The sequence below is a fragment of the Leuresthes tenuis genome, unplaced genomic scaffold (genome assembly GCF_036924035.1).
Source record: "Leuresthes tenuis unplaced genomic scaffold, fLeuTen1.0.hap1 SCAF_24, whole genome shotgun sequence".
NCBI lineage: Eukaryota > Metazoa > Chordata > Actinopteri > Atheriniformes > Atherinopsidae > Leuresthes > Leuresthes tenuis.
Window position 1 is genome coordinate 1,122,578 of NW_027325378.1, and position 13,192 is coordinate 1,135,769.

Consider the following 13,192-nt stretch of genomic DNA (forward strand, 5'->3'; position numbering starts at 1 on the left):
GGCTCTGCCTCCCATTCTGCTTTTAGGGGCCTGATAACTGAAGGCTCTGCCTCCCATTCTGCTTTTAGGGGCCTGATAACTGAAGGCTCTGCCTCCCATTCTGCTTTTAGGGGCCTGATAGCTGAAGGCTCTGCCTCCCATTCTGCTTTTAGGGGCCTGATAACTGAAGGCTCTGCCTCCCATTCTGCTTTTAGGGGCCTGATAACTGAAGGCTCTGCCTCCCATTCTGCTTTTAGGGGCCTGATAACTGAAGGCTCTGTCTCCCATTCTGCTTTTAGGGGCCTGATAACTGAAGGCTCTGCCTCCCATTCTGCTTTTAGGGGCCTGATAACTGAAGGCTCTGCCTCCCATTCTGCTTTTAGGGGCCTGATAACTGAAGGCTCTGCCTCCCATTCTGCTTTTAGGGGCCTGATAACTGAAGGCTCTGCCTCCCGTTCTGCTTTTAGGGGCCTGATAACTGAAGGCTCTGCCTCCCATTCTGCTTTTAGGGGCCTGATAACTGAAGGCTCTGCCTCCCATTCTGCTTTTAGGGGCCTGATAACTGAAGGCTCTGCCTCCCATTCTGCTTTTAGGGGCCTGATAACTGAAGGCTCTACCTCCCATTCTGCTTTTAGGGGCCTGATAACTGAAGGCTCTGCCTCCCATTCTGCTTTTAGGGGCCTGATAACTGAAGGCTCTGCCTCCCATTCTGCTTTTAGGGGCCTGATAACTGAAGGCTCTGCCTCCCATTCTGCTTTTAGGGGCCTGATAACTGAAGGCTCTGCCTCCCATTCTGCTTTTAGGGGCCTGATAACTGAAGGCTCTGCCTCCCAGTCTGCTTTTAGGGGCCTGATAACTGAAGGCTCTGCCTCCCATTCTGCTTTTAGGGGCCTGATAACTGAAGGCTCTGCCTCCCATTCTGCTTTTAGAAACTCTGGGAACAACAAGGAAACCTGCAGCCTGAGAGCAAAGTGCTCTGTTGGGGAAATATCCAACTGTGAGATCTTTAAGATGTGATGGAGCTCGGTCATTAAGAGCTTTATATGTGAGGAGAAGAATCTTAGATTATATTCTGAATTTAACAGGGAGCCAATGAGCTTAAACTGGAAGCTGCTGATTCACAGAAACACACCTGTTCACATCCAAATTAAAGTGTGCACGCGCGTGCGCGCGCGTGTGTGCGCGCGTGTATGCATGTGTGTGTTCTATAAACACTTCAATATTTCTCCCAAAATAAACAAACTCATTAGTCATCAATTAGAGGACAATCTCTCCGACCTGCTTGGCTCTGTGTGCACGTGCGCGTGTGCGTGTGTGTGCACGTGCGTGTGTTCTGGATCAGCAGTTCAGACCGGCTGAAGGCCTCACATGTCATGTGACTCTGATGCAGGACCCGGTTCTGGTTGGTCCATCTTTGTGTTGTCCCAGCAGGTTTTTCAGAACCAGAACTCCACAGAACTCTGGCATCATCCACGTGTTCTGGTGCTGTTCTGGACCGGAGTGCTGACCCTTCTCTGCCCCTAACCGGGTCATTTGTTTCACAGAACCATCCTCCCAGCACCTGGTTTAAAGTGACCCAGGATGGAGAGTGGGTTCTGCTCCAAACGGGCCGCTGGATGAACTCATCTCAGACACAGTTGGACCTGATCTGGGCCACCTGTGGTACCTCTGCCGGCAGATGTTTTCAGGCCGAGGCCGTCCCTGTCCGGCAGGAAAATACCAGCTCATGCTCGACTGGAGCTGAATAGTTCTGGTTCTGGTTCTGGTTCATAAGGAAACAGTCAGCTTCATGATTTATTCATGTCGTATTTGGGCGTTTTTTCCAGTTCACTCCAAATTAAGAGGATTTTCCTCCGCCCGGCTGGAACTACTTTTTCTCTGCTGCGCGGACTCGACGCTGATTAATTAATCAGTGGCAGCTGTGCGCGCTCTCGGCACACACAGGGAGGCTGCCAGGAAAGACGCGCGTGATGGTAAGTAACCAGTTTGAAACGTTTGTTATTGGGTCAGACCAACATGCACCAGACTCTGAACGGTTCCGTTTGACGGCTGAAAGTGAAGCTGCTCAGTTCCAGTTGGTGTTGGGCTGCCGGACAGCGCCCCCTGCTGTCCGTGGTGTGAAGCGTCACTGATGATGAGGATCATTTTGGAAGGTTTCTGTGGATGATCACAGAAAAGCAGAATAAATGAAACCCCGCAGAATGTTCCGGAGGCCTTTAATCTGAGGTTTAATCCGGTTCTGGTTCCTGTGTCAGTTTGAGCTTCAGGTGGATGAATGTCTGCTCCGTGGAGATTCCTCTCGCCTGGTGTCTCTGCTCCACTACGAAGGACTGAGCAGCACCACCCTCAGCAGGCTGGACCAGCTGGTTACCAAGGTAAGGGGGCGGGGCCACACCTGCCACAGGTGGGAACAGAGCGGTGCTGCCGGTAGGGGGGCGGCTGGTTCTGACTCCAGGACCGGTTCTGGTCACCCAAACTCTGCAGTTACTGATCTTTGCCATCATAAAAGCAGATTGATGAGTGACTGATCAATAACTGAACCTTCATCTTTAAATGTTTTCATCAGAACTCTGTGAAACGAGAATCAGAACCTTGGATCAGAACTCAGAATTCTGGATGAAATGGAGGTCCATTAAAACGACCTTTTCTGTTTTAAAGACGACCCGGAGGTCCTGGTCCTGGTCCTGGTCCTGGTCCCGGTCCCGGTCCCGGTCCTGGTCTTGGTCCTGGTCCTGGTCCTGGTCCTGGTCCTGGTTCTGGTTCCGTTTATTGAACCCTTCGCTCTGCTTTTTATAGATGATGAAACTGTTCAATGTGAAGCAAAAAAAACCAGAAACATTTGTTCAACCCAGTCCTCCAAAGACCGGCTGGGCAGATGTTCTGACCCGTTCAGGACTGCCCATATGCTCTGGGTCCGTTAGCAGCTGCTGGGCAGATGTTCTGACCCGTTCAGGACTGCCCATATGCTCTGGGTCCGTTAGCAGCTGCTGGGCAGATGTTCTGACCCGTTCAGGACTGCCCATATGCTCTGGGTCCGTTAGCAGCTGCTGGGCAGATGTTCTGACCCGTTCAGGACCCATATGCTCTGGGTCCGTTAGCAGCTGCTGGGCAGATGTTCTGACCCGTTCAGGACCCATATGCTCTGGGTCCGTTAGCAGCTGCTGGGCAGATGTTCTGACCCGTTCAGGACTGCCCATATGCTCTGGGTCCGTTAGCAGCTGCTGGGCAGATGTTCTGACCCGTACTGGACCCATATGCTCTGGGTCCGTTAGCAGCTGCTGGGCAGATGTTCTGACCCGTTCAGGACCCATATGCTCTGGGTCCGTTAGCAGCTGCTGGGCAGATGTTCTGACCCGTTCAGGACCCATATGCTCTGGGTCCGTTAGCAGCTGCTGGGCAGATGTTCTGACCCGTTCAGGACCCATATGCTCTGGGTCCGTTAGCAGCTGCTGGGCAGATGTTCTGACCCGTTCAGGACCCATATGCTCTGGGTCCGTTAGCAGCTGCTGGGCAGATGTTCTGACCCGTTCTGGACCCATATGCTCTGGGAGGGAAACGTCTGTTTTATGGAAGCTGCTTGTTCTTTGTTTCAGGACCTGTGTGGTTCTGGTTCCAGCAGGGTTCTGACGGTGCTGAAGGCGTTGGGGATTCTGTCGGAGAACGGAGATGACCTGCAGGTGCTCATCAGCCATGGACTGACGGCTAAGGTGATCAGTCTCCGATCAGAGTAATCGATCGTTGTATTGATTGGTCTGACAGTCGTTGTTTATTGTCCAGCTGCTGTTGTGGTTTGAAGCTGTTCATGACCTGCTGACCTCTGACCTCCAGAGAGGCTCCGCCCCACTGCTGAGCCTCACCGAGGAGTTCTTTGACTACTTCCTGGTGAGCTGCATTCTGGGAACTGAAGTCTGAGCTGTTTCAGTCATGTCCTTCTCACAGGTGAGCTCACTGCTCCAGCCAATCAGGATCCAGTTAAGGTATACGGACTCATTTGGGTCAGAGCAGGTACCGTCAGTCTGTCCCATAGATCTCAATAAGATCAGGATCCAGTTAAGGTATACGGACTCATTTGGGTCAGAGCAGGTACCGTCAGTCTGTCCCATAGATCTCAATAAGATCAGGATCCAGTTAAGGTATACGGACTCATTTGGGTCAGAGCAGGTACCGTCAGTCTGTCCCATAGATCTCAATAAGACCTCAGAAGATGTTTGAAAAACGGACACCTTTAAAGGTTCACAAACTTCTCTAGCATTGCTTTAACAAAGCAGGAAGTCTTCTGAAGGAGGAAAGGGGAGGGGCAGGATTCCTCTCCTAGGTACCGGTTACACAAAGAAAGTTTCCCCCGGTGGCTTTGAGTTTAAAATAAACTACGGTCAGGTTTTCACAGGACGCTGCCATCTTACGGACACCGTGTTGATTCTTCACGTGCAGTTGTTCTCGTGACCACTAGAGGTCGCTTATTCTCCCATGAATGGTCTGGTGTATGTTCTGCAAAGCAGTGTCACAGTGTCTCTCCTTTCTGAGCCTCTGAATGTGCTCCTGAACTCACCACAGTTCAACTTTCACGTGGTGGTTTCTGGGAAAGTTTCCTCACACAGAACCATGGAGGATACCATGTGAAGCGGACCTGTGGGGGACTGTGACCCGTCCAGGCTGCACCTGATGGGGGCTTAGATCGGCTTCAGCCGGCTGAATAAGTGGGAAATTAAAGAAGTGGGAATAGAAAACTGATGGAGGGGTGTAACCTTATCCAGACGGGGTTTAACAGAGTGCCCTAACCCAGAGGAGTTCACCTTTTATGATACATCCTTTATTGAAACATGTCACAGTTATGATGGCGAGACTCACAGATGTGTTCCAGGTCAAGTTTATTCAGAGCTCATTTAAAGCAAAGGAAATAACTAAGAATAACATTAAAAAACAACACTAACTCAGACTGAAACTCAGTAATAACCAACAATAATGTGAATAAAACATAACCCAGGAGTTAAAGACGATAAACCAAATAAAGGCCGAACTCAGAATGAAATCATATAAAAGGAAGTCAGCCTGGAGCCAAAAGAAGCAGAGATGTGAGCTGAAAGGGATGAATGACTGAGTTGTACAGATGTGGAGAAGTGAACGCTTCCACAGATCGTTCCACCGTCACTTCGCTGTTTTCAGGTCGTTTTTGGGATGTTTCGGAGCATCTGGTTGGTTTCAGAGCTCTGACTGAGCTGTGAATGTGGAGCAGCTCAGTCAGGAAGGAGGAGCTTCACTGTGAAAACTCTGTTTGTACTTTTAGATTCAACATTGTGAATATTACTTAATAATTAATATTACTAAAGCTGCAGGTGAATATTACTAAAGCTGCAGGTGAAGAACTGACCACAACAACACTGACATGTGTTTGTGACAGAAAAGCACAGGAAGCACCACCTGAGGGGAGCTTTCTCCAACACTTCTGGGCCGGACTCGGTCCAACAGAACATTAGACTTTAATCAGTTAGAGAAACTTAAGGAAAACTGGAACTCTGTGACTTTAAATGTAAATAAAAACATTATTTAGAAAAAGATTAAAAACGGAAGCAAAATCAGTTGTGATTATTTCCCCCCTAATCAATCTGATCTGAATATTCTGCTCACATGAACTGCTTCCCCACATAAATCTGATTAATAAGTGATTTCTAATGAATTCTGACACCTCTCTGGGTTAAAAAGTCATTTTACGGACATGTTTTCCACCAGAACCTCTTCACTGGAACAACTTTCATTAATCAGCAACAATCACTCAAATTCACAGGATTCAACTTTAACAATTACACAAAGGATCGTCATTCTTATTTTTAGCAGAAGTAGTTGCTGTCATCCGTAGAACATCTGTTAACAATCATACCACATCTGTATATATTTGGTTATATGTGTAAAATAATCATTATTGTAATCATTTAAACTGCAGTCCTTTAAATCTGTTTACATACCGATTCAACATCTTTATGCACTACTTGGATCAGCTGGAGGCAGGAATGTCCTCTCCTCTCTCCTCCTGGACTGTGACTCCTCCTGGACTGTGACTCCTCCTGGACTGTGACTCCTCCTGGACTGTGACTCCTTCTCTCCTCCTGGACTGTGACTCCTCTCTCTCTCCTCCTGGACTGTGACTCCTCTCTCTCTCCTCCTGGACTGTGACTCCTCCTGGACTGTGACTCCTCCTGGACTGTGACTCCTTCTCTCCTCCTGGACTGTGACTCCTCTCTCTCTCCTCCTGGACTGTGACTCCTCTCTCTCTCCTCCTGGACTGACTCCTCCTGGACTGTGACTCCTTCTCTCCTCCTGGACTGTGACTCCTCTCTCTCCTCCTGGACTGTGACTCCTCTCTCTCCTCCTGGACTGTGACTCCTCTCTCTCTCCTCCTGGACTGTGACTCCTCTCTCTCTCCTCCGGGACTGACTCCTCCTGGACTGTGACTCCTTCTCTCCTCCTGGACTGTGACTCCTCTCTCTCTCCTCCTGGACTGTGACTCCTCTCTCTCCTCCTGGACTGTGACTCCTCTCTCTCTCCTCCTGGACTGTGACTCCTTCTCTCCTCCTGGACTGTGACTCCTCCTGGACTATGACTCCTCTCTCTCTCCTCCTGGACTATGACTCCTCTCTCTCTCCTCCTGGACTGTGACTCCTTCTCTCCTCCTGGACTGTGACTCCTTCTCTCCTCCTGGACTGTGACTCCTTCTCTCCTCCTGGACTGTGACTCCTTCTCTCCTCCTGGACTGTGACTCCTCTCTCTCTCCTCCTGGACTGTGACTCCTCCTGGACTGTGACGACTCCTTCTCTCCTCCTGGACTGTGACTCCTTCTCTCCTCCTGGACTGTGACTCCTCTCTCTCTCCTCCTGGACTGTGATTCCTTCTCTCCTCCTGGACTGTGACTCCTTCTCTCCTCCTGGACTGTGACTCCTCTCTCTCTCCTCCTGGACTGTGACTCCTCTCTCTCTCCTCCTGGACTGTGACTCCTCTCTCTCTCCTCCTGGACTGTGACTCCTCTCTCTCTCCTCCTGGACTGTGACTCCTCTCTCTCTCCTCCTGGACTGTGACTCCTCCTGGACTGTGACTCCTCTCTCTCTCCTCCTGGACTGTGACTCCTTCTCTCCTCCTGGACTGTGACTCCTCTCTCTCTCTCCTCCTGGACTGTGACTCCTCCTGGACTGTGACTCCCTCTCTCCTCCTGGACTGTGACTCCTCCTGGACTGTGACTCCTTCTCTCCTCCTGGACTGTGACTCCTCCTGGACTGTGACTCCTCTCTCTCTCCTCCTGGACTGTGACTCCTCTCTCTCCTCCTGGACTGTGACTCCTCCTGGACTGTGACTCCTTCTCTCCTCCTGGACTGTGACTCCTTCTCTCCTCCTGGACTGTGACTCCTCTCTCTCTCCTCCTGGACTGTGACTCCTCCTGGACTGTGACTCCTCTCTCTCTCCTCCTGGACTGTGACTCCTCCTGGACTGTGACTCCTCTCTCTCTCCTCCTGGACTGTGACTCCTCCTGGACTGTGACTCCTCTCCAGTTTACAGTAGCTGCAGTAACTCTGCAGATCCTGAACCAACACATATTCCAGCATGTAGAGGCTGGGTGAAGGTGGTCTGGACTCTGTGGAGCAGGTTCATGGTTCCAGAGACGCTGTAAAAGGACAGAGTACCTTCCCTGTGGTCCAGGAACACCCCGACTCTGGAGGAATGAGGACCTGAGAGGACAGTGCTGACACTGTTGTGTATGAATTTGTTATTGTGGCAATATAGAGCCCAGGACTTGTTGTTGTCTCCAAATCCACTAATAGTTCCGGTTCTGCTGATGTTCTTGTATGCGACTGCGACTGAAACGATCCCGTTCCACTCCACCTCCCAATAGCAGCGTCCGGTCAGACTCTCTTTGCTCAGAACCTGAAATCGGTCAACAAATCTCTCTGGATGATTAAACTCAAACAGTTTCTTCTTCCCCCGAGTTACTCTCGTGTTCTGTCCAGATAATGCCAGGGATTTGTTCACTGTGTTGGGATCCAGGGTGATTTTACAAGAATATTGTAAGAAATCAGCCCTGTTGGTGCATTCTTCAGGCGTCAGGCAAGCTGGTGGTGATGGTACACCTTTGGACCCGTCTGGGGTCGGGTAAATTGGTGGTGATGGTACACCTTTGGACTTGTCTGGGGTCAGGTAAATTGGTGGTGATGGTACACCTTTGGACTTGTCTGGGGTCAGGTAAATTGGTGGTGATGGTACACCTTTGGACTTGTCTGGGGTCAGGTAAATTGGTGGTGATGGTACACCTTTGGACTTGTCTGGGGTCAGGTAAATTGGTGGTGATGGTACACCTTTGGACTTGTCTGGGGTCAGGTAAATTGGTGGTGATGGTACACCTTTGGACTTGTCTGGGGTCAGGTAAATTGGTGGTGATGGTACACCTTTGGACTCGTCTGGGGTCAGGTAAATTGGTGGTGATGGTACACCTTTGGACTTGTCTGGGGTCAGGTAAATTGGTGGTGATGGTACACCTTTGGACTTGTCTGGGGTCAGGTAAATTGGTGGTGATGGTACACCTTTGGACTCGTCTGGGGTCAGGTAAATTGGTGGTGATGGTACACCTTTGGACTCGTCTGGGGTCGGGTAAATTGGTGGTGATGGTACACCTTTGGACTCGTCTGGGGTCAGGTAAATTGGTGGTGATGGTACACCTTTGGACTTGTCTGGGGTCAGGTAAATTGGTGGTGATGGTACACCTTTGGACTCGTCTGGGGTCAGGTAAACTGGTGGTGATGGTACACCTTTGGACTTGTCTGGGGTCAGGTAAACTGGTGGTGATGGTACACCTTTGGACTCGTCTGGGGTCAGGGAAGTCGGTGGTGGTAAAATCTTTGATGCTGACAGCAATGCTCGTGGTGACGGTGAGGTCTCGGGTTCTGCTGGCGTCCGTAAAGCATCGGCATCAGTCAGTGGGATCCATTCCCGCCTCAGGATGTCCTGTAGTTTCCGTGTTACCGCTGACACCGCCACAGTCAGCTCTTTAAAGTCTTTAGGAGGACGGATGTCGATGCTGGCTGAATTTGTGGAAGGACTGAGTGGCAACAGCGAGGGGAACCGGAGTAGAAACTCACAGTGATTCTCTGAATGTGAGAGCTGCTCCAGTTCAGCATCTGTCCTCCTCAGCTCGACGATCTCCTGCTTCAGCTTCTCCTGAAGCTCTTTGGTCTGGCGCAGTTCAGTTTCCTGCTGGGATCTTATCTGCCGCTGCACATCGGAGCTTCTTTTCTCCATGATTCTGAGCACCTGGGAGAACATGGTCTGGCTGTCCCTCACTGCATTATCGGCAGAGCTATTGGTGGCCTCCACCTCCTGCTGGAGTAGCTTCTCCTCTTTCTCCCTGTCCTGGATTCTCTGTTGGATGTTCAGCCGGGCTGGGCCGAGCTCTCTCTGCCTCTCGGCCCTCTCTGCTGCAGCTGACACTGTGTCGTGGCCTTTGTGTTCATCCACAGAGCAGAGATAGCAGATGGACTCCTGGTCGCTGCGACAGAAAATCTCCTTCACTTTGCTGTGACGAGAACAGATGTTCTCCTGGATCTTTGCTGAGGCTGCCACTAACTTGTGTTTCTGAAAGGTCGGGGAGTCGTAGTGAGGCTTGAGGTGGCTCTCACAGTAAGAGGCCAAACACTGCAGACAGGACTTGGTGGCTATCAGCTTCCTCCCAATGCAGAAATCACATTCCACATCTCCAGCTCCAGCATGGCATTGGGGCTGAGAAGCAGCTTGGACTTGCATTTCCTTCATCTCCTCCACCAGTTCTGATAACATGGTGTTTTTCCCCAGGACCGGCCTCGGAATAAAGGTCTCTCTGCACTGAGGACAGCTGTAGATGCTCTTTGGATCCTCTTGATTCCAGTGGGTTTTAATGCAGCTCGTGCAGTAGCTGTGTCCACAGGGAATAGTCACCGGATCCCTCAGTAGATCCCGACAGATTGAACAGCTCAACTTCTCTTTATCCAGCTGAAGTCCTCGTTGAGCCATTTTCACCTGGTGACAGCAGATCTGAGCTTTGATTAGATGACTTGATGCAGATTAGTTGAGATTCAGCTGCTGTGAACGGAGCTGGTGTTTTCTGAGAGACGGCAGCAGGAAATATGGACAGAAATGGATGCGTCTACAGCAGAGGGAGGAGTTATCAGGTAAAACTGCATTCCACAGAGAGGAGTCTGCCCCCTGAACAAAGACTCAGATTTACACAGTTTATTCAATACCTCTGTTAAATATTGCATCAATAAAGACCAACGTGTGTTTTCAGGATTATTCTGAGCAGAAAATCAAGTCCTGAGCTGCATCTTCTGCTAAATCAGTTCCTGGTTATTCCTCCCAACTCGCCCACATGTAGGTTATCTGCTCTCTCACCCTCTTTAACATAAACGCTGTACAAGGAAGGAGAGATCAGGTCTAACTTCATTGCTGGATGATGATAACAGTTTGACTGTGAGTCACATCATCCTCACGAAAACATCAGGCGGAAACAGGAAAAGGTTTCAAGTAAATGTCTAAAGTGATCAGAGGGTCCACATGCTGAGATGAACTGAAGCTACAGTTGGGTCCTTATCTGAGGGTAATTATCCTTGGATATATGGCGGTGAATGAATGGAATCACTGGCACAAAGCAGGTCATACCCCGGTACCATAGGTGGCGCTGTCCCCATTTCAGCTGTCGCTAATAGAGCCACTTCCTGTTGGCGTCTTCACCGCCAACAACAACAAACTCAGGCATCAGAAAGATGGAGAACGCAGAGCGAGATGAAGCTGCGTCCCTCTCCATCTGTGATGAGCTGGTTATGGAACAGAGATGCACAACGGTCTTTTTTAACTTCAGCAGGTGTCTCTGGCCTGGTGTTACGCTGCTTGTTGTCCCCTCTGGCCTGGTGTTACGCTGCTTGTTGTCCCCTCTGGCCTGGTGTTACGCTGCTTGTTGTCCCCTCTGGCCTGGTGTTACGCTGCTTGTTGTCCCCTCTGGCCTGGTGTTACGCTGCTTGTTGTCCCCTCTGGCCTGGTGTTACGCTGCTTGTTGTCCCCTCTGGCCTGGTGTTACGCTGCTTGTTGTCCCCTCTGGCCTGGTGTTACGCTGCTTGTTGTCCCCTCTGGCCTGGTGTTACGCTGCTTGTTGTCCCCTCTGGCCTGGTGTTACGCTGCTTGTTGTCCCCTCTGGCCTGGTGTTACGCTGCTTGTTGTCCCCTCTGGCCTGGTGTTACGCTGCTTGTTGTCCCCTCTGGCCTGGTGTTACGCTGCTTGTTGTCCCCTCTGGCCTGGTGTTACGCTGCTTGTTGTCCCCTCTGGCCTGGTGTTACGCTGCTTGTTGTCCCTTCTGGCCTGGTGTTACGCTGCTTGTTGTCCCCTCTTTCCTGTCCTCTCAGCCCCAGCTGGTCCAGGCAGATGGACCCTTCCTGGTTCTGGTTCTGATGGAGGTTTCTTCCTGGTTCTGGTTCTGATGGAGGTTTCTTCCTGGTTCTTGTTCTGATGGAGGTTTCTTCCTGGTTCTGGTTCTGATGGAGGTTTCTTCCTGGTTCTTGTTCTGATGGAGGTTTCTTCCTGGTTCTGGTTCTGATGGAGGTTTCTTCCTGGTTCTTGTTCTGATGGAGGTTTCTTCCTGGTTCTGGTTCTGATGGAGGTTTCTTCCTGGTTCTTGTTCTGATGGAGGTTTCTTCCTGGTTCTTGTTCTGATGGAGGTTTCTTCCTGGTTCTGGTTCTGATGGAGGTTTCTTCCTGGTTCTGGTTCTGATGGAGGTTTCTTCCTGGTTCTGGTTCTGATGGAGGTTTCTTCCTGTCCCCTCTGGCCTGGTGTTACGCTGCTTGTTGTCCCCTCTTTCCTGTCCTCTCAGCCCCAGCTGGTCCAGGCAGATGGACCCTTCCTGGTTCTGGTTCTGATGGAGGTTTCTTCCTGGTTCTGGTTCTGATGGAGGTTTCTTCCTGGTTCTGGTTCTGATGGAGGTTTCTTCCTGTCCCCTCTGGCCTGGTGTTACGCTGCTTGTTGTCCCCTCTTTCCTGTCCTCTCAGCCCCAGCTGGTCCAGGCAGATGGACCCTTCCTGGTTCTGGTTCTGATGGAGGTTTCTTCCTGTTAAAGGGAGTTTTTTCTCTCCACAGTCGCCTCCTGCAGCTCAGGATTGGATCGATGGGAGGATTTTATGCTATTCGTTGGTTTTCATAGCTGGGCATATTTTTGTGAACAACTAATTGGTGTTTTTTAAAGAATTGGCTTGAATTTGACTGCAAGTGTCTTGAGATGATTTTAGTTGGGAATCAGCCCCATAAAAAAATCTGAATTGAACTGAATTGTGACCCAATACATTACGCACTCGTCTGGACATTAGCATGTTTAGGCTGGCAGCTAACACGCTGAGGCTAACTGGGTTCCAGCAAGTGAATATCATTTTAAATGAAATGTTCTTGGTCTTTGGACCTTTGGACCACAGACATGAACATGTTGCCAGGGATCTGGTTTCCTGATATTTATATCTTGTGTAAATCGTGAAAATTCAAACTGCAAGGCTTAAAAGACTGCAGTATGTACATCTGATTGTACTAAAAAGGGGTTTGTCTACAAAGTTCTGGTCAGTCTGGTTGCTTTTTTTAATTTTCCAGACTTTTGTAATGAAAACTGTCAGCAGGGATGAAATTCAAGTGAAGAATTCACTGTGCAAAGTGAAAAATGATCAAATGTCTGAGAGTAGTTTTGAACTTTAGAAACACGAACAGACAAACCTTTAGTAACACCGACTGTTTTTCAGCTGCTGGGTCAAGCTTCTCTCCCAGGTGGGTGTCTTATTTTGCTGTTTTCAGTCCCACTTCATTCATTCTGATGCACATTTGCTCTCCTAAACTCCCCCATCTGTCTCTCAGCCACTCAGCTGTCTGTGGTGATTCTTCATCTGGCCCGGTTCGCTCTGGAGTCTCTCATTCACTTCCCACTGAGACTGGAGGTAACCGTGGAAATGATAAAATACTATAGTTCTATGTTGTGCTTTTTATTTCCCATTCCTGGTCTTAATTAGCCTCTAAAGTGATCTTTAATGTTTTAGGCCATCAGAACCTTCAACAGCATCCTGGAGTCTCTGAGCCGGGATAAGAGGAGACTGATCCAGAATGACCAGAACCTGATCAAAATACTGTACTGCACAGTTATACCCTACCATTAAACTGCAGTGCTTACTGATGCTGTAGTAC

General features: G+C 49.8%; 2 protein-coding genes across 2 annotated transcripts; one reads left to right on the forward strand and one right to left on the reverse strand.

Moving 5' to 3' along the window:
• Nucleotides 1–1,820: 1,820 nt before the first annotated feature.
• On the forward strand, nt 1,821–13,164 carry LOC140284996 (synaptonemal complex protein 2-like). The gene is made up of 7 exons (XM_072379055.1): nt 1,821–1,952; nt 2,235–2,354; nt 3,573–3,686; nt 3,757–3,861; nt 12,757–12,781; nt 12,869–12,948; nt 13,048–13,164. The coding sequence occupies exons 1-7, from the start codon at nt 1,950–1,952 to the stop codon at nt 13,162–13,164; spliced, it is 564 nt and encodes a 187-aa protein (XP_072235156.1). The 5' UTR covers nt 1,821–1,949.
• Nucleotides 7,515–10,034, reverse strand: LOC140284972 (E3 ubiquitin/ISG15 ligase TRIM25-like). The gene is made up of 2 exons (XM_072379033.1): nt 8,922–10,034; nt 7,515–8,084 (listed from the first exon to the last, which is right to left on the reverse strand). The coding sequence occupies exons 1-2, from the start codon at nt 10,000–10,002 to the stop codon at nt 7,516–7,518; spliced, it is 1,650 nt and encodes a 549-aa protein (XP_072235134.1). The 5' UTR covers nt 10,003–10,034; the 3' UTR covers nt 7,515.
• Nucleotides 13,165–13,192: the final 28 nt, after the last annotated feature.